This window comes from Martes martes (assembly GCF_963455335.1).
Source record: "Martes martes genome assembly, chromosome: 4".
Taxonomy (NCBI): Eukaryota; Metazoa; Chordata; class Mammalia; order Carnivora; family Mustelidae; genus Martes; species Martes martes.
In genome coordinates, this window is record NC_137891.1 from 44,183,629 (window position 1) to 44,205,856 (window position 22,228).

General features: G+C 37.4%; 1 protein-coding gene across 1 annotated transcript in view; it reads right to left on the reverse strand.

Annotated features, from left to right (window-relative positions):
- Positions 1-1,820: 1,820 nt before the first annotated feature.
- Positions 1,821-22,228, reverse strand: part of SLC26A7 (solute carrier family 26 member 7) — a gene marked incomplete at its 5' end in the record, with an annotated part of 123,933 nt that continues 103,525 nt past the window's right edge. Inside the window, 5 exons of the mRNA XM_080801856.1 lie at positions 1,821-4,879; positions 5,796-5,899; positions 5,982-6,036; positions 10,538-10,638; positions 20,271-20,319. Of these exons, the coding sequence (XP_080657982.1) occupies positions 4,844-4,879; positions 5,796-5,899; positions 5,982-6,036; positions 10,538-10,638; positions 20,271-20,319 (345 nt within the window). The 3' untranslated portion in view covers positions 1,821-4,843. The remainder of the gene's footprint in view (positions 4,880-5,795; positions 5,900-5,981; positions 6,037-10,537; positions 10,639-20,270; positions 20,320-22,228) is intronic.

Consider the following 22,228-nt stretch of genomic DNA (forward strand, 5'->3'; position numbering starts at 1 on the left):
TCTAGTTGCTAAATCAATAGAAAATGAAGGAGATCATTTCATAGCACTTAGCTAGTTCATAATAACCTAGCATCCTTTCCTTCTTAAAAAACAAAAACAAAAAAAAACAAACAAAACTCAAAGAAAAAACAACAACAAAAAAGTGGAGCCTCTCACTGCAGTTAGCATCCAGAATGTTCTGTGCCAGTCTCTGTGTCAATTGGCAGCATTAAGCATGTCTCTGTTGGTATTTTCTTCAAAATAATATGATAGCTAAAAGGAAATTAGCTAATCCAATTCTCTCTTCTTTGTTAATTGTTAATCACTACGGACCATCACTAAAACATACAGCTCAATTTCTGAATAGTCGTTGGTATATTGCCAACCCACTTCTGACCACTTCAACTCAGAACCTTCTCTTAAGCAGCAGATATAGCTAGCAATGTCTATGCTAACCTGCTGTTTCTAGTATTGGAATGCTTTAATCGCATCGTTTGTGATTATCATGTCTTGGTGCAAAAACCTTACATTTTATTAAACGTAAAATTCTAGTAAGCCTGTTTTTCAGACACAAAAAGAAAAAAAAATTTAAGATTTATTTATTTATTTGATAGAGAGAGACATCACAAGTAGTCAGAAAGGCAGGCAGAGAGGCAGACAGAGAGAGGGGGAAGCAGACTCCCTGCCAAGCAGAGAGCCTGATATGGGGCTCGATCCCAGGACCCTGAGACCATGACCTGAGTCGAAGACAGAGGCTTAACCCACTGAGCCACCCAGGCACCCCAAAAAGAATTTTTTTTTCTTTTTTTTCTTTTTTCTTTATAACTTTATAACTCCTTGCTATGGACTGAATTGTTCCCCCCACCTCCAAATTTCCTATGTTGAAGCCCTAACCCCCAATGTGGGCTATGGGTATTTGGAGACAAGGCCTATAAGGAGGTAATAATGGTTAAATGAGGTCATGAAGGTGAAGTCCTAAGCTGATAGGATTCGTGTCCTTATAAAAAGATATAGGGAGCAATCTCTCTCCCTCTCCACCATGCGAGGACACAGCAAGAAGGTGGTCATTTGCAAACCAGTAAAAGATCTCGCATGAAAAACCTGGCACTTTCATCTTTATCTTCTCTACAGAACTGGAAGAGAGACATGTCTCTAGGAAGTCCTGAAGTCTGTGCTGTTTTGTTACAGCAGCCTGAACAGACTAAGACCTCCCACTAGTTACTGTTCCTGCCACCTTATCTAGGAAACCCAGTTTCCGCCATACTTCCCATCCTCTTCTCTTGCATTATTCTTATTATTAGCACATATTATCATCTAACTTACAATAAGTATATTTTACATTTATCCATTGATGTCCAGTTTTCCCTTGTTAGAATGTAAGCTCCATGAGGAGAGGGATTTTTGTTGTTCTTTATTCATTGCTATATCTCTAAAACCTAGAAGCATGTGTTAGCTTCTGATCTTTGGAGTGTCAACTTTTAAAGTGCTGAAGAATACAGACCCTGGCCTAGACACACAGAAACGATGAACAACAACACATAAATGAAGAACCCAAACAAACAGAAAATGAGCATGGACCCATTAATGACAATCAGAACGTAACAGATGCAAGCCTGCAGAAAGGCTTGCGTAGATGTTGTCTCACAGCAGAAAGTGCCCTTATTAGTGGTCCATAAATGAAGGGATAATACCTTACCATTGATATTTTGTAAGAACAAATTACCAAGTGTAATGGATGCTTCCAAGAATTTTCAACACACCCTGGTCAGTGTAAGAAAGCAATATGTATTATTTGCTTTGCAGGAGAGTAAATACTTGGAAATAATGGATACAAATCTATTCAAGCATAATAGTTATTATATTTCAATTTATTTCCATGTAAATTGCTTGTTACATGCTGAGTTAGTACAAAGAATTACAAAAGAGATAATTGAATGCATTGAAAAATATAAAAAAATAAATGTGACATATTAGACTACATGATTTTTAACTAAAAATCTTTGGATTGTGAAGGCATCACTTAACTCCCTATTTGAAATCTGGCAACAAACTCACTGCCAAAAAGCATATGCTATATCAAATTAGATCATCATCCCACAGAATACAGAACATGCATTTTTAAGGCATATGTATGTTCAACAACATACCAATATATTTTGGTAACCACTAAATGTCAAACGTTATCCATACAAGGTATTAACACATTAATGTTTTCATTAAAAAAGAAAGATCTCTTTCCTCATTACATTACACATTTATAGAATAGAGAACTGTCAAATAAATTACCGCAAAGTAGTTCAAGCTAGACCTTATAACACTTGAATCATATAATCGGGGGCAAATAACCTTTAAAATGAAAGACAAATGGTAAAATTTAAGGGCATTTAATTTGCATAAACGTAATGTTAACGGTCTTTTCCTGGTTTCGTATTTTATGCTTAATTTATATATGTCACTCTATTAGGTCCTTAACACTCTTATAGGTCAGTTTTAATTTTTTCTAATTTTATTTTACCATAATAAGTAATATGGAAGTAGTTTATCATATATAAAAATAAGGTGAACTCATAAAAATAATTTAGCATGACTAGAAACATTCTAGCATCAAGACCATATTATAGTTCCTTTGTTAATGCTTGCTTTGAAATAAATATGTGTATTTTAAATTCTTGTGTGTCGAAAACTTATATTCAACTTTGGATTCTCAGAACTGAATTCCAAGGCATTCTTCCAGGTTAACAGTCATTGTGATTTTGTATGCAGAAAAAGACAGAACAAAAAGCTTTACAAGGTGCGTCGTTTGGTCTTCCTCTACTTTGGAAATAATATTAACATTTGACACTCAAGTTCGTGGCTTTAAAGTTTTATCCGTTAAACTTCTACATAAACACTGAAATGCATTCAAATACACCTGCTCAGACAATACTGTGTCACCTTTAACAATAAAATAGAACAAAGCATCCACTGATTAACTGTAGTGATTTCAAGGTCATCCGGGGCCCATAATCCCTAACAAATTATAAAATGCCAGCAGTGCATGATTTTAGCTATAGGTCAAAGTTGGACAGCAAAATATCAGTTTATAAACAACAAAATATATTTTCTTTTCTTAACTTTCTTTGACTTATCTTTATGTGCCAACATCAGTGGATTCTGGATGGTAAATTTTGCCATCATCCACCGCTGGGATGATTTAAATGGATAAAACAGAGTGAAATTCCTTTCTCTAAAGAAATTTTACCTCCAACCATTACTTCCACTTATTCTTGGAACAATATGTGATGAGAATGAAAGTTGTCCTCACTCATTTCAATCCAAATCAGTGATGAGAGGATTGAGGCTTCCTTTAGAACAAAGACATTTCTTTTTCTTTTTCTTTATGTCAACCAAAATTGAAATGGAAGGGGTAAGTTATGAGATTCAAAACATCTATTATTCCCCATCATTTTATTACATTGTCCTTCTATGACTTAATGTGAAAATTAAGGGCCATGTGAATGTTCACCACACATTTGCTAGGGACCTTTATATCACTTGACAGGCATATTCTCATATGGATGCCCATAAAAATACCCAAATGACCAGTCTTTAAGTTTTGTTTTCAACCTACTTTTCAAATTCAAGTACTTTAAAGTACTTGGTTTTTTGTTAAACTGGTAATTTCAAGAATAGTTCCAATACCTTCAAACTGAAGCAGACCTATCTTTGAAAATGAGATTTCTTCATAAGTGTATCCAATTGCCTGATAAAAATATGAAACTCTGTGTAATTGTACATGATTGAAAATATATGTACAAGCATGAAAACAATAATTTATACAGGTCACCCTGGCCTATGGTGCTTTTCAGTTATCCTACTGATTTGGTATTTTTACAGATAATCACATATCCAAGTTCTACTCTGGCAAAAGAAAAAGAAAAACATATAGTGGAGACCTAAGTGGATAGAGAGATAAATGTTTTATATTATATTGGCTGTTTCTCTGAAATAGGAAAGTCCCAAACTACTACAATTAATTGTATATTAGAATAGCACAAAGCTATTCTCCTGGTGGTATTTATTTTCTCATCTAAAAATCATACTTGTGACAAAATACAAAATGTGCAACTTCCATATGCTCTGGCTGCAACAAAACCTAAGGTAAAAACAGAGACTTTTGGGGGTTGGAATGCAGAATTTAGGACTAAGCATTTCCAATATTCAGAATAACACAGACTAATGTCAAGAACTTGGTTTCACTGGGACACTGGTTATCTTGAAAATAGTCTTGAAAACTTCCTTGCATGGAAAGACATGAAGAACAATGGTTTCTAGTTTGTCATTTGTTTTTGCTGGAGTTAATTTCTGTGAGTTTCATATCATATTGTAAAGAAACATTTAATCTTATTGATGTTTACTGGCTTGTTTTTTGGAGGGGAACATGGCACATTTGCTAAGTTGTTTTATGTATTAGTTACAGATGATCCTGGATTTTTACAAATGTCTTGCAAATGTTCTAAATCTCTTATGCAAAGTGTTTCTCAGTTTTGCAAGTTTACTTACAACAAAACAGAAATAAAACACAAAATACTGTGGCAAAGGAAATAAATTCATGTTTACCTTTTAGTACACTAAAACTAAATGCATACCAATTTTTATAAAATAACTCTACAATAACCTACTAAGTAAATATGCTTACTAGCAAAGATTAGGAAAAATTGCTGGTGAATCTCTACCAGTGGCTGCGTGGTCATTAAGTCACATCCTCCTTACAGTCGAGGTCATCTGCAGGATCTCAACAACAGAAAATGTTGTGCAAAATGCCAGAGTACGGCCTCTTCAGGGCATTTGCTAAAGGCAAGAGCTGAACTGCAGCAAAAGGGTCTCAGACTTCACTGTGATCACTGAGTTTGCTCAAATTCTAAAATAGAAGAGGAAGAAATAAGCACATGTTCAACTCTTAAATTGGTACCATAATCAAAGAACAGTAGCAACTGATGCAAGCTGTCCAGCCAAGTTAAGCAAACAGACATTCTGTGAGGCATGAGAGTTTGGTGAGTATCTACCTCATAAGGTTGTGGCAAGTCTAATGAATTAATATAGGTAAAGCTCTTAGGACATTTCTGCAGTATAAGGAATACACAATAAATGTCAGGTATATCATAATAATAATAATTGTTCTGTCATTGTTATCATTTTGTAAATATGTACTATTCTGACTGAATGTGATAGGGATGACTCTGGGAAGTGCCAAATGCTGTTCTAGGGATGGGAAAAGCAAAACGATTCAAAGTCAAAGAAAAATTGCAGGAAATCAAAGCTCTAGGAACTGCTCTTTAACTATAAAGCCCAGTATTTGGAGGATAAGTGTGATGCTTCACATCATGGGAATGCCGGGCTCTGCAAATAATATTCCCAAAGATGGCAATATGAACTTAGAGGTAAGAGTATTGGAGCAGAAAAAGGCTATATAAGACTAAGTCTAAAGTTTTAGCATTTGACAGAGGTGGATTCAAATTCCCAGGATAGTAGATCCTGGAAGAAGCATTTATTTTTACAAGCAAGCAGTTTGCACTTAATGGGTGATCCCCAAATCCTCTAAGCCATGATATTGTTGGAGACCCAAATTATTAAACAATGTTCATAACTGATCCAAGTTGGGAATGGAAACATTCCTTTACTGCAGCAGAGGACTCTGAGAGGGGAAAAATTGTCATAGATTTTAAGTACCAGAGAGGTAATAGGCTAATACAAAAAAAAAAAAAAAAAAAAAAAAGCCCTGGATTCTACATTCTAATTTTTCTTATAACTCCTGCATGCCAACTTGCATGGCTCACCTTATTTGAGTAGATGTTACTTAGTGCAGCAGATACTGAATCAAAATAAATTGGTTTCTCTGAGTCTGGGTTTCCACAGTACTTCATTGCTTTTACCAAAGAAGCTACAAGAAAACACAAGTAATTTAAGTCTAACTGGAGCGGCAGAAGGATCCTGTTCAATGTTAGTCAAGAATCCTCCCTTACCTGTGCAATGGGCTAATGAGACATCCACACTTCTGCTCTTACAGTCATTGTAAACCTGGGGGAATGAAGATAGTATTCCATAATTAATACAGGAGAGCAGGCAGGGAAGAAAAAGATGGGCTTAAGAAGAAAGGAGAATTCCTAGTTAAAAACAAAAAAGCCAATGTGTCTGATGTCACACCACCAGAGGGAGACATTGCTACACAGTCGGGCACACCCTGGCAAACTTCTAAAAGACAGCCTTAGCCAATACCATTAAGGCGGCCGGGTATTCCCCTTTCTGGCAACTAAATCCAGCTACTTAATAAATGAAACTTCATCTCATAAAAACTAAAACACCACATTCCCTTCCTTGTAAGAACGCTCGAAAGTTGTTCTCAACCTTTTCCTGGAAGTCAAGGACCCACTTATAAAAGTGATGAAAACTGCTGACCTCCTGCTTAGTTTAATATTTTACAACAATTTGTGCATATTTGTGGACTCTCAAATCCCATCCATGGATGGTAAGCTGAGAACTAACAGAATCGAAGCCGAGTTTGATTGCCCAATCTCCCTTTTTTTAAAGGTCTATCAAGATGAGAGATGCTAACTAACATGCTTGGTGTATTTTGGAGGCTTGCCTCATTCAGGTCCTAGAAAACACCATGGAGGAACAACTTATTGAAAGCCCAGATTTTCAGTTCACCCAGACTGAAGTCAATCCGTGAAACTCGGTGAAAATAAAATGAGAAGTTTTAGCAACAGTGGGATGGATTTGGTTATGTAATAGAGATGTATCTTACATATAAAAGAGAGAAAGCATTTACAACACATTCTAAGAGTTTGCACGATACATTCAAAAATTTTCCCTTATATTTTTCCGGCAGTAAGTAGTTATATGGTAGAAGAATTGCAGAATAAGAAGAGATGTGTCACTCTGAGCATGAATAAATAAGCAAACAAACGAACAATACATGGACTGAAACTTGGCCAAAATAAATGGCTCCTGTTTTTATAAAGTTAAAAGGATTAATTCAAGGTGACCGGTCAGTGTTTGACTTTTTCCTCAAGCTCAGAAAGCTCAAACACATTGCTACAGGTGGTTTATTGATGTTGATAAACATAAGCTCCAGTTCACTGACCTTCCCAGTGTCCTAAGTAGAAGAATAAACAGAAGTTATTCCATCTCCTCCAACCTAGAACTCACAGGGGCATGTTCCTAGCACTACAGTGACTAAGGAAATAAACGAGGAACTTTAGGAAGCAGGAAGACAGGCATGGCTCAAGACACCCTGGGGTTCTTTGATCTAGACCCTCTTTCAGTGGCTGAAACTAAAACAATAGTATTATTTGCATTTTAAGAAATGACTTTTGCAAAATGAAAACAAATAATAAAAGCTAGAATTACTGAGTACTTTTTAACTTCTAGAAACTTTGTTGTGTGCTTTCTTTGCAATGTATCACTGTAAAGCTTCACAACTTGATGAAGCGGTTATGTCTACTTTCAGCTTACAGAAAAGTAAATACGTTAGCCCAGATCATAGAACTCGTTATATGGCTAATACTCGGAGCCAGGGTTTAATCTATCTTTAAAGCCAATGTTCTGAATATACAACATAATTTACTGTAATCATGATGAAATAAACCGAACAGAAATAAAGAAATTTAAAAGGGCAAACTGACACAAAGCTGCTGGTGTCCTATATACAGACAGGAAACACTAGGCCAAGAGCAAATGTTATTTTTTGCTAATCTAAAAATAAAATGCATTGGGTGATTTATCTCATAATTCCATTGTGCAGTCTTTTAAAACCATGAAGATGAATGGAAAAAACAAAAACCAAGGGCACCTGGGTGGCTCAGTGGGTTAAGCCACTGCCTTTGGCTCAGGTCATAATCTCAGGGTCCTGGGATCAAGCCCCGAATTGGGCTCTTTGCTCAGCGGGGAGCCCGTTTCCTTCTCTCTCTCTCTGCCTGCCTCTCTGCCTGCTTGTGATATTTCTCTGTCAAATAAATAAAATGTTAAAAAACAAAAACAAAAACAAAAACAAACCTCTTTCTCAACATGCCTAGTACCTGAGTTGTTTGGATTCCTCTGAATTTTCAACTTTAGATCTTAACCTTAGGGGGAATAGGTAACCATTTCCTCCTGTTTACTAACTCTAATACTGATTTGTAATCTCTAGAGAGGGGTGCTGATAAGCATTTGAGCATATTCAAAATAAATTTAAAATACAATTAAACCAAAACTGTACATCTTGGTCTTTCCCAGTAAAGGGACAATCCTAATCTAGTGTTTCCCAGAATATGATCTTAGACCACTTCCCTCAGAATCACCTGTGGTTGTTTAAATAAAGATTCCTGGACCAAAACTAGGACCCAGACAACCACGTGGCTGACAAGCATCCCAGGTGAGCCCTTCTGCACACCCACTGGAGAGCACTCTTCTAGACCCTGGTGACGCAGAGGAAAGAGAAAGGCCGAACAGCCAAGAACCATCTGTCTACAGTCCAGATTTGGAGGCAAGAAAACATGACGTATTCAGGTTGAACTATGCCAAATTGTGCAGTTTTTATAGTGAAAGAAACAAGAAAATGAAAGCATATTATATGGGGGGGAAAAGGGTGACATACCAAAAACAGCCACTGGATTTAAGTCTAGAATAGTTAAAACTCAACCATTTTTACATGATTCTCTTTCTAAATATCTGCTCATACTAAGACAAAATCCTCCCCTCATTTTTACGAGGGGCATAAACAGCGACCCAGGGGGCTTAGTGATATCCCTCATGCCTCACAGCTAGTGGGATAATACTAGGACCACACCCCAACTGTCACACACTACCCATATTCTCACCCTTTGTTCATAGGAAAGTGATACAGAAATTGACCTTTGCACTGTGTTTCTTGTCTTTGTTTTTGGTGTGTGTGTTTTGTTTTTGTTTTTGTTTTTGTTTTTTTGACTTTGCACTTTCTTAAATCTGGAAGTTTGGACATTTTAATTTTATATTTATAAATGGATAAAGGCACAGTTACGCAACAACACAGAAAACAACCAACACCCATAATGTGAAACTGTCCAAAAACTACTGATCTTAACTCTTTAAAGCTCTATTTCCAATTTCTACATCTTGCCCTGATGAATAACTAATAAGACTATCCCATCCTCCATAAAAGTAGACAACCACACAAAAATATACGAACAACTGTTTTCAGACAGTGGGAACAGGGAGCACAGGACTGAGTGCCCTGAGGGAAAGAAGACAGAGAGAAGCTCCCTAGGAGCTCAGCTTTCTGCACAAAGCAGCTTCTGGGCCAGAGAATGATGGATGCCTGAGTAAAATGCAAGAGCTTCACTGAGCTGAGCAGACGGAAGTAGAGTTCAGGAAGGATTAGGTGGGCGGAATCAGTGGGAGAGAGTAATGGAAATGAGGGAGATAAGCAGAGAAAGAGCTCCAGAAATGTTCACATGATTTTGATTAAGTTTTTGGCAGAATATAAAATTACCCATGACTACGAGGCAGGGTAGGGAGCCCCTGGGGAGCAGATACCCAGAGACAGGTAAGCCGAGCTCCATGCAGCAGAAGCTGGTAGAGGACTGAGGACAGTTGAGGAGCAGATGTTGCTCCATCCTCAAGACCCTCCCCCAACAAATTCAAGACACTGAGGGAGAGAACAAATAGAGAAAGGGGGTAACTTCCCTGTTGACACAGTATTTAGTAAAAAAAAAAGTGGGGGGAGGATGTCTGGGTGGCTTAGTAGGTTAAGCATCTGCCTTCAGCTCAGGTCATGTTCCAGGGTCCTAAGATCGAGTCCTGCACAGGGCTCCTTCTCAGCTGGAAACCTGCTTCTCCCTCTGCCTGCCACTCCCTGTGCTTGCGGGTGCTCTCTCTCTCTCTCTGATGCATAATCAAATAAAATCTTTTCTTTTAAAAAAGCAGAGGAAAAAAAATTCCAGAAGTGTCTGAGTTTTCCTTGAATTGGAAAAATTAGGTGTTGTTCTTCCTGTGGATATGTCCTGTGAGCCATGTTCATTTTAAGGAAATAATCAGTTTTATATTTTGCACACCAGGGCCATGGAGACACCATGAAGATCACAGGGTAGAGAAGTAAACACTATCATCTGACGGAATGGAGAAAAGCTCCTGCACTGGGGACTGTTTGAGAGGTCAGATAAGGTATCTTATGAAACTGCACCCATCCAGGAGGGTGAGAGAAAACATCCTGCCATGACCAGGACCACTTTCTCATGGAGGGGACTTTTCTTTTTAGAAGTTTGTAAGCTGGCTGCCCAGCAGGCACTATGCCCACTACATCTCAAGCCTGTGTTCTGTTCTCTCTGATCACTCCATGTGATTACCCCCACCTCTGGCCCCCACACATACACACACCGGAAGCTTGATGGGATCTCCTGAAGACAACTCTATGGCAGTGGGAGGCGTCAAGTTCTATGTCCCTTGGGGAGAATGGGTGAGACAAGCACTGAAACAAGTGGAGTCAAAACCCTGGGGCTGTGAGAGTAGCCCTGTTACTACAGAAAAAGGAAAGAATCAGTCCAAACACAAGCTATGTAAATACCTCAACAAGCATGGAGACTCCAGAATAGTCAAAAAAAGTCACTCCACTGCAATCCAGGATTAAAAAGCACTTCTCACTTGGACCGGGCTGGGATGCTTCCTCTGTAGGAGAAACAGAGACTCGAGTTAGGGAGAATCTCAGAGACGTCTGCTGCAGGCTGTGCTGAATGTGGATGTGTAACAGCCACCTCATGTTTAACAAGACTGATTCCAAACACTCTTCAGTTTTTGTTTTTCACTTAATTATGGATTACTTCTGAACTCTTTAACATTTTTTTTGAACTCTTTAACATTTAATTACTCAAATGTGACTTCAGGTACTTATTACATAACTCAGAGAGGAAGATGGGATGGGTTAATTACCTCTCATTTCACAGAGAGACAAACTGAAACTCAGCCATCATTTTAAACGGTTTGAAAGAACACTGGCAAGTCCTCGCCAAAGACAGACTGGAATGGAGGCCTCCAGGCATCCTGAATAGCACTCCTTCCACACCGTCATACCATCTCCTTCACGGGCATGCCCAGAGGCAGAGCCCTGCTTTGTGGTGTCCAAAGCTAATATAGTTTGGGGGTCACATTTTAAGGAAAAGATTCATCGCTGGGGCTTGTCTCTTGGGCATGGAAGGGATTTGTAAGAGAGACCCTAAAAAATGAAGCTTTCTTTGTTCACAGTAAATCGGCCTCTGAATGTACCTGAGGGAGAAAAATTTACTCAGGACATCATGGATCCTGACCTCTCATTTGCTGATATCTTCACCACGGTTTCCTCATGTGACATGGTTTCAGACAGGCCATGTCTAAAGTCCCTCTAAGGAGTGATATGGCACTCAGACAGACCATGTAAAGTAAGATAACTCCACTGTTGGTAGGCAAAATCTATCAAATAAATTCCAGGTCATTAGTGATTATGAAATTCTCTGAAGAAATAAATTCTTAATTGGGCTAGTTTTGCTATTTAAAATACCCATGATTTTCCTCTATAGTGGCTACAAAACCATGGGAATATTATTGTTTCTCAGTTAGCATTGGAGGGAAGTGTAAGGGAAATTATCTACTTTTTTAAAACTGCTGCTTAAAGGTAAAAAGAGGTGGGTTGGAAATATAGAACAAACACTGAACATTTACTTTTCGCAGTAATTGCTAGCAAAAAGAGAACTGCCACAAAGTGATTTTAATGTATTTGAAAAATGGTATTCAGGTATAGGATTTGTTTTCAAGTTTCACCTTTAGATCTATACTTACATTTATTACTTGAAATAATAACTATAGAGCAGGTACTCCATTCAGGGAAACTTTTTGAATACAGTTGCTCAAATGTAGTTCAAACTACAAGGTTTCAACATGGTAGAGGGTAATACAAGTCAAATACTATCCCTTTCTTCTAGAAGCTCATCCTTGAGTGCCAAGGATAAGATTGGTATATAAATGACATGATAAATGAAGATGAACGGACATTTACAAAAAGGATAAGTCTGTGGAGTGATCACTCAAGGCTTCGGGCAAAGTAGATTTGTAGGATGTGTATGATTCCAAAAAGGAGAAATGATGCACTCTGAGTATTCCATATGGACAGCTATAACCGAACACTAATGATAGTTTGAGATTTCAAATTCCTCTTCAATCAACCAGCATATATTGAGGACCTACTGTGTGCTAGGCACTCCAGCAGGCCTTCTGTTTTCCTATTTCTCCCGCAGAAAGGAGGGCTAAGGAGTAAGTGTAGGTTTAGGCTATGTTTCCATTGGCCCAAAACAGCAAATTAGGACTTTAAACAAAATTGGGAGTAACCATAACTGAGATCATCCACTGACCACTCAGTAGTAATCACTCTCATTCACTATTTGCCTCATTAAATATGGAACCTACCTCTACTAATGCAAAGACTCTTATTTATATCCTCAGATATAATGTGCCCCCTGCTCACTATCAGAGATAAGAGAGGATCTCTTGTAAGATCACAGGAAAAAGAAAAATATATATCTGAAGCAAAGGTAAATGGTGGCATGCTGACTGACATTTATTCCTTCTATCTCTCAGTCCCATAAATACACACACACACACACACACACACACACATATACACATATACATACATAAGTTGCTACTATAATAATTGCTGTATATACACTGTTATTTTATTTTGCTTAGAATTACAGAGAAAGAATCACTAGATCGATGTTAAAAGAGCTTCTAAGACATTTGGCTCATTATTTGATCCATGATATGTATTTCCTTGAGTATTTTTTAAGATTCATAAGCACACTTTTATCCAATTCAAACATTTTGTTGCATTTTCAGAGTATAAAAATCTCCCTCTAACGATTAAATTACCAGATAAGCTTTCTTACAAATGTTCGATAATTCATGATATCCATATATAAAATGTATATAATAGATTAGACATTTTCTCACGAAGTTAGACATAAAGCTTTAGTAAGACTAATGTTTGCAATGTACCATGGAATTCAATACTTAAATGGTATCTATGCAGATACTTTCAAATATATCAGTCTTAGAAATGAAATTTATGTGATTTCTTTAAAGGCAGTACTGGGTTGGAGCCAGCTCATACCAGCTCTCTTGACATCTCTTCAGTATGTCAATTGTGTATATATCTTCTCAGCTCCAAGATTAAGGACAGCATGTTGGTAGTTTGTAATCAGTCATGGTAGAAATATTTACACCATGGAAATGGGCAAATAGTACACATCAATTCTTCTCCACCAACTTACCTCATGCCCTCTGTTCCAAGAGTTTCTTGTTATTTACCAGCACTTCACTGTTTAAAGGTGGAGATGCTTACTAAATATAAGGAATGCAATCAGTAATTTTTAAAAATCCAGTGGCTTTAACTAAATACCTTTTTTTAAAGATTTTATTTATTTGACAGAGAGAAAGATCACAAGTAGGCAGAGAGGCAGGCAGAGAGAGTGGAGGAAGCAGGCTCCCCGCTGAGCAGAGAGCCTGATGTGGGGCTTGATCCCAGGACCCTGAGATCATGACCCGAGCCGAAGGCAGAGATTTAACCCACTGAGCCACCCAGGTGCCCCGCTAATACATTTCTTAAACCACTTCCATCTTTAGCAAGAAATCTTAAAATGACAATGATGACAAAATTTGATATCAGAATCTCTATAGCCCATTTTCCATCCATTTACAGCACCATTCTTAACAAATGACATATGTCTTTTACAAAATAGTTCATATTTCAAAATAAGCTATAATTTAAATTTAGTTCAAAAAATTCTATAGAAAAAAATTATCATTAGTATTTAATCCCAAAAATTAAAAATTAAAAAATATGAATTTTTCTGAGAACTTTCTCATTATTATTTATTTACTAAAAAACATAACAGTCATTGGTACTATCTGCAAGAGAAGCTTGGGAAAAAAGTAACTATAATCTAAAAAAATACTAGAATTGTTTTATTTAGAAATGTCAAAAGAATGTCAAAGCATTGCTTTTTCTGAAAGAAGCCACATAAATCATTATCTATAACTATCACACTATGGCATGAGTTCTATCATACCCATTCCTCAGCCAGACAGAAATGGCTAATCGATCATGGTACTTTTTCCACTGAGGTCAAAGATCTTAGAATTTTTATCAACTCCCTGCTTCAGGAAGCCACTAGTAGTTCACAAGAAATGTATCTGTCGATCTGAACTCAATACTACCCTGACAAAAACCAATCTATTTAGATATTATTTAGAGGGATTGATCACTGGATCTAAATGACCAGAAAATGGTGGTAAAACGTACAGAAAATTCTTTAAGAAACAATTTTTTCTTCTTCCCTAACCCATCACACTTACTTCACTTATAAATTACACTTGTCATTCTCTATATTTTTTCATGGTTATTTCATAATTTAAGTGGTGATAGGCTGTTAAGTATAAAAATGTTTGGGTTTTATCACTAGCAGTATAAAAATTTCCCTTCTATCGTCTCAGTGGGCTTGCTTTGTCTTTCATCCAGTTTCCTCTTTCTTGTTCCCCTCATCAAAATAGGGCATTTTTTTCAGACCATTCAAAATGAAGCAAAATAAAGTAAAACAAAAGAATTGTGCCATGTAGTTGTAGGTAATTATTTAAGTAAGCTATTTTAAGAGAAGCAATTCATGATGCCTTTTCCAAATAAAAAAGACATCTTTAGTGGTAAAGTTACCAATTCACTCAAATGAAAATTTAAAGACAATGGACACTTTTGAAATCTTTCCACAAATAAGTGAAGTTTTCTTTTACACAGGACCCTCTCAGTTCTGCCATTGTACTGATTTTATGGCTATAACCTTGTGTTTTAAGCTTCTAAGTAAATCAACCAGTGCAATAAAAATCACATCATCATAGAAAAAAGGAAAGTGAATTCACAGCTAATATCCTGCCTTAAGCAAAATGAGGTAAGCTTGGAGCATGTGCAAAGGAGACAACTAATCTATACCCATGTGGAATGTGGTAAATGATGGGCTTTATCTACAAAAACCAACATTTCAGAAAGAAATTAACCATCAGGTGTGGGTGGGCAATTAACTCCAGACTGTGGAAGCTAGCTCTTTCCTGTAGAATATTCATTAACTCCTTTAATTAAAAAGTATTCATAGTTGCATAATTTAGGAGTGCTTTTCATATACTTCAAAAGGTTCTTGACAGTTTGTGAGTCACTCATAATTTTTTAAGAGAAGGAATTTTCTGTTGATATCAATTAACTATTGAGAAGCAGATTTACATCTCTAATTTCTCAAGAAAACAGGGAACTATGAAATATTTAGGACAAACCACAACATTCTCTTTGGAAAACATGTGCACATATTATCAAGCATCTCATTTGTTCATTCATTCATTCAAGCAGTCAGTCAATATGGGCATATTCAGGGCTCTGAATGCTGTCCTAAGTAAGGCAAGTAGAATGGTGAACAAGAGAGATGATGTTCTCTGCCCTCAATAGGCTCACAACAAAGCCAGCAAACCAGTTGACTGAACTAGTAATCTGAAATGTTCTGAAGGCTGGAAAAAAATATGCACAAAGAGCTAAGGAGATATAGGAGTGACCTGGTATGGGGGATAGAATAATGACCCCAAAGATGTCCACATCTTAATTCCAAGACCTGTAAATAGGCTGTTATATGACAAAAAGAATTCTGTGGATTTGATTAAGTTAAGCACCTTAAGATAGAGACATTATCCTAGATTATCCAGGGGGGTCCAATGTAATCACAGGGGTCCTTATGAGAGGAAGGTAGGAGGGTGGGAATCAGAGAAAATGTGGGGGCAGAAGAAGAGGTCAAAGAGAAATCTGATGATGCCACCATACTGCTGGTTTGTAGAAGGAGGAAGGGGCCAGGAGTCACAGAATGCACATGGCTTCTAGAATTTGGGAAAAGGGAGGAAATAAATGGATTTTCTTCTAGAGCCTCCAGGAAGAATATAATCCTGCTAAAACTTTGATTTTCTCCTGTGGGATTCATTTGAGCCTCTGTCCTCTAAAACCATAAGATAATATATGTGTGTTGTTTTAAGCCATTATGTCTGCAGTGATTTTTACAGTAGCAAGAGGAAACCAATACACCTGGGTTGCTGGTTTGGGGAGTGAAGAGTGGTGGTGAGGGCATGGAACTTGTTTTAGGCAAATTGTAGGATCCGTGATAGCAAAAATCATGCCTACTTTCATCAGCCTTGAACCTACAGCACCTACCATGGTGCCCAGAACCTAGTAGATGTTCAGTGAATACAAACTCGAATTCAGTTTGCTGAGGAAACAGAACATGAAACAATGGATGCAGGAATGAAGAGAACAGAACATGTGAGTGGAGATGTGGGGCATGAATGGAAGTTGACTGGGTGAGAAGAGGGTGGAGGTACAGCCAGCCAACCAGAAGCCTAAGAGAGACATGCTTAGGAGTGCCTCTTGGGAATGGCATAACGTGACTATAATGTTTTGGGGACACAACCTCCCCAAATGGAATGATAATGGAATATTTCTTCACATTTGAACAATTTTTGCTTTTATTCAGATAAATATGGTGACTGCCATCTTATCATTTATATAGCTTGTTTCAATATATTTTGATTATTCAATCATGTGCTCAACTACAAATCTTCCCCTTCTGTGAAAATTATTGTGGGGGGGTGTGTGGATTTTTTTATTCTCTTCTCTGTTTCCCACTCCCTTGCTCAGCTATGTCTCCTTTTGATTTAGTTACTTCCAGATCTATTTGGTGTTCCCCCTAAACCTGCTGCACGACTCTTGGATGACCTCCCAGCATCTTCGGTTCACCACCCTCCGAAGTAAATTTATCTTCCCTTTTTCTCCCTCAGGTTCCCCGTCATCCTAGTGTGAGAGGTTCAAAGCTTCAGAATCAAATCATTGTTTGTTTTGCCCTCTCCCCTCTTCCAACCTCCAAACAGCGCCAGCTGTGCTCACAACATGCTGAAATCTCTTTCGAGTTCATCCTCTCCCTCCATTTTCATAGCCTTGTAACCAAAGCAGAGGTATTAACGGTGCTTGTCTCTCTGCAGACTGCTTTCAGACCAAGCTCTCCTGTCCCAGCTTTTAGCATCTCTTTCCGTATGCCAGAACACAGGGACCCGTGTTCTGCCTCTACTCCTATCTAACTGCACAATTCAGAGCAAGTGAATCAGCCCCTGCAGGCCCCAACTTCTTCATCAGTAAAAGAAAGTATCCTATCACCTATTTGAAAATGGAAGTACAGTATTTACTCATTACCTATTTCAGAGTTATCAAGAATGTCTTCTGAAAACTGTCCAGTGGTGTACAAATATCATCTATCATTATAATTTTCATTCATTGACTAAGTAAGTGTTCACTGGACAACGAAAGATATTGCAGTGAGAATTTGAAATGCATTTCTTGCCTTAAAAATCTAGTTAGAAGGAAAATATGCAGAAAAAGAACAACCTATAACCATATAAGACATTATGTGACTGAGTGAAGCATGTGGTATTTCTGTTTTTCTACTACTGTGATCTCCATCTCCAAGCTGAAGATACTGAACTCCACGCATGCTGGCCGTATGGTCCCCTGTATGGGCCTGGTTGACTTCTTTTTCTGCCTAATGGGATTGCCAAGTAGTGTGTCCTTCAATTTACTTTACTTCTCTATTAAATCTTGAAGACAGTATAAGGTTTGAATTAGCAGATGGAGGAGATGGTTCTATTCAGGAGAATCCAAACATAGGCTCAGAGCCAGGGATGACTGAATTAGATACAGGGACCATGAACTGATTTATCTGACATGAATGGAGGACTTGTGTAAAGTGGAATAAAAGGGAAAGGAGTTCAAGAAGAGAAGGAAGAGCTTTAGGTACCGTGCTGAGGAGGAGAGGGCACTTGATCCTCAAAAGGGAAACTTTATGATGAATCATAAGACAAATTTTTTTAAGATTTTTTAAAAATTTATTCATTTGAGAGAGATACAGAGACAGAGACAGAGAGAACACAAGCAGGGGGAGAGGCAGAGGGAGAGGGAGAAGCAGACTCCCTGCTGAGCTGGGAGCCGGACATGGGGCTCGATCTCAGGACCCTGGGATCCTGACCTGAGCGGAAGGCAGACACTTCACAATCTGAGCCACCGAGGCGCCCCCTTAAGACAGATTTTAAAGTAGCGGTGATTTAAGATTAATCTGTCATTACATCAGAGAACAGAGTACAGGTAGGATGGCAACTGCATCTCACCTTGCATGTCAATACCAACCATCTGCAGTAGCTTCCTACAGCCCTGGGTTGAGAAGACTCTCAGGCTCACCCACCAACCTCTACCCCCACCCCCTCCACCCACGCACCTCACCCCCGCTCATAGGACAAAGTGCCTTGATCTACTAGTAGTTCTACTAGTTCTGTCTGGGGTGAGCATAGGACACTGGATATTTTCTATCTATGGATTAAAGCCAAGGATATCTCATAGCAGAAAAAAACAAAACAAAAAAACCCACTCATTCACTTTACACATGATTAAGGACAGAATCAGAGTCGCAGAAGTGAAAATGCAAAGTTAATGAAACCAAGAGTTATAGGTTTTAGTAATTAAATGGAAGAAAAAAATCAAGAACACGAACAGTAGACATATCATTAGCACTTAAGCACAGGGAGGGGAGAGTGGGATGGTGTTTCTGAACAAGAAGGAGAGATGAACCCGGGGGTGCGAAAGGACCCGGGGGTCTCGAAAGAGGGAGAGGAGGAAGATACTGGAAGAAATATTCTTTCTATTAGTTCTAGTATCAACTAGTTCTGACTTCCACAGAAGGGACCCAGCAAAGGTGATGGCGCCCATCAGCTACTGTCCTGTGAAAAGTGGGCCTGGGCTAGTGAGACAGAGGGGAGGACACCCTAAAAAATTTTCCAGATAAGCAGGAGACTAAGACACTCAAGAAGTGATCATTGAGTCAGTACTATACCAGTATTATGCAAACATTCTTTGAGAGCATAAAGCAGAAGAAAATCAATTTGCCACAAAAAAGTCAGAAAAAAACAGAGAAGATGGCATCTGAGCTACACCCATGTTGATATGGGTCAATGCTGTTGATTCATTCATGTATTTATATAACATTTATTTTATTCTATTCTATATGTTATATATTCATTCAGAATATATTTTATACAGTAATGTAAGTATTACAATATGTTATCCTCTTATATAAACATTCCATGTGCTCCTTATCTATTATACTATTAATTTATAAAGATTATTATAAAATCATACAAAATTATAAAGATATTTCAGTTGTCTCCAGATTTGGAGGAATCTAAATTTATATTTTGTTTACCACTCTTAGGATTTTGATTCACCTGGTAGAGATTTGGTGGTATGGTGTGTGAGTTACAATGAATAATTTCATTGATTGTAGACACATGTCTCATCATTGTATATTAGCAAGACTGTCCTTTCCTCACTGCTCTGCAATGCCAGTTTGTCACAAATTGAACACCAGTATGTGGGGGATTTTTCTCCCCTTCTGAGGTCCCTACTTCATCCTACTGATCTGTTCATTTATCTTGGAACCAATATCATAGTGCATTGATTATGAGAGCATTATAATATATCTTGACAGTTAAGAAAACATTCTCTCCCCTTTGTTCACATATTTCAAGAGCATCTTGGTCTATTCTTAGTCTTTGGAATTTTTATACAAAATTTAGAATAAGCTTGTTAATTGCCATTAAAATGTCCCATTGGAATTTTAATAGGGATTAAATTTATATTTATAAATCAATTCAATATAAATAAAACTGACACCTTTTCAATGTTGAGTATTCTACCAATGGACATTGTAATTCCCTTCCATTTATTTCTAAATACCCTTTACTTAAGTGTTGCAAGTATTTTTTTGTTGTTGCAAGTATTTTTAACATCTTGTAATAAAGTTTTACAATTCATCCTGTGTAGGTCTACCCATCTTTACTTAAATTTAATTCTAAAAAAGAGTAGGGGGTAAGATGGAGGAGAAGGAAGGGAAGGAGAAGGAGGAGTGAGGGAAGAGAGAGAAGACAGAGAAGGAAGGAGGAAGAGAGAAGCAGAAGTAGGAGGAGGACTGGGGAGAGAAGAAGGAAAGGAGAAGGAGATGGAGGGAGGGAGCGGGGCTGGAGCAGAGAAAGAAGGAAGATAAGGACAGTAGAGGAAGGCAGAATGGCAGGAGAAGGAAAGAGGACTCTGGTTTATACTCAAGACAGGACACTTGGGTTTTTTTGTCTTCTTTGTTTTTTTTAAGCTAACTCACCATTGCAGTTGCCGTTGGATAGAGAATTGAGCAACGTGTTTTGTTCACACTGAAACGAAAATGAATATAAAGAATAACATTATAAAAATTTACTTCTGTCCCTGAGAACAGCACATTTTTCTTTTCTCCATAAATAATAAAAAATTAGGCTCCAAATATTATTTTTCACCAGTCCTTTTTTTTAGAGTGATAAATACAACACCTTGAAATAATAAAGTGACCATTGGTTCTAAGTATTCATTAGCTCAGGAAATAACATACATTACCAAGTCAGACTATCTTGTTTAGGACATTTTCTGCAAGATTAAGTTTGTTTTGACTTTTGGTCAGGAATTAAAAATCTGCATCTCTTTTCATATAGTGTATCCAATCAGAAATTAACCTCATTAACACAACATTCTCTGAGAGATAACCACTGACCATATATTTCATACATGAAAGTGAACAGTTCACCTGCAGCTCCAAGAAAATGTCTGAGAAATAGTCCCAATTTATGGAAATGCTGAAAAATGAAAATAACTCTGCATCCTACAATTGAAGTTCTTTGAAAGTGACACTAATTGATGCTTCTAATGAAATCACATGCTATCCACTTCTCAAATGTTGTTGTTGTTGATGATGATGATGATAGTAATTGAAATTTTTGACTACTTGCTATATACCAAGGACTCTATATTAATTATTTGATTCTCAGAAAAATCTTACGAAGTTACTAATCTCATTTTCCATAAGAGGGAGCTAAAGATTGGAAAGGTTAAATAACTTGACCAAAATCACAAAACTGGTAAGAATCTTGGCTAAAACCAAAGCTCATGCTTTTCCATTCAGAACCTCAAGCTCTCCAGCACTATGCTATAGCATTTCTCCGAGACATTCCATCAGTTTCATCTTAAAGGCTGACTACAGAACATCTATTTTCTCTTCCTGATACACAATGCTACAGCTGACATACTTTAATTCTGGCTCTGACAGTTGTCGGCTGTATTTCCACCAGGTAATTTTACATTTCTAAGTCTCAATCTTCGTTTTTTTGTAGCATTCCAGTAATACTGCTTACATCACGGGCCTGGTGGTGATTGTTAGCCTAGTTAAAGGTACCGGTTCTTGAAAGACTTTCAGTGAATGTGAGTTTCTTCTCCTTCCTCTTATTTTTAATCTTGTCTGAAATCTGTGCAAAAAAATTTCCAATAATTTATGTAGATACTCCACCTTCAAGAAGGTGAAGCCCATCTCCACAATCTTTATGTTTGGGCTGCTACACCCTGATCTTATCATGATCAATTCTAATATAAGGATATTCTACAACATAAGGATATTCTAATATAAGGATATTCTACCAGTACTACTTAAAACTGTCAAGGTCAACAAAAAAGAAAAGTCTGGGACACTGTCACAGTGAAGCAGCATCTAAGGAGACAAGACAACTAAATAAAATGTGATATCCTAGATGGAATCCAGGAACAGAAAAAGGACACTTGGTAAAACTAAAGAAATCTGAGTAAAACATGAACTTTAGTTAATGATAATGCATCATTGATTGTGACAAGTATGTCATACTAACCCAAGATGTTAATAACAGCAAAAACTATATGGTGCAGGGTGTATAGGGACTCTCTATTAACACTTTTCAATTTTTTTTTGTATGTCTAAAACTATTACAAAAAATAAAATCTATTTAAAAAAATACCTGGTCTGAGCAAAAGAAAATTTTGGATAAACAGCAAATTGAAACTTCCTTTGCAAAGTGAGCTCACAAACTGGTGACTATTACATGAGTTTCTATATATAACCTATATAATAATGACCATGAATCCAATAAACACTAGGACCCTGAGATCCTCCTAAGCTTCTACATTCAGGAAGATATTTAATGATGACATATAGGAAATATATTGTCACAGTATGACAAAATAGGAAATCCTTTATCAGTTTGTGTTTTGAATACAGTATGATTCTTC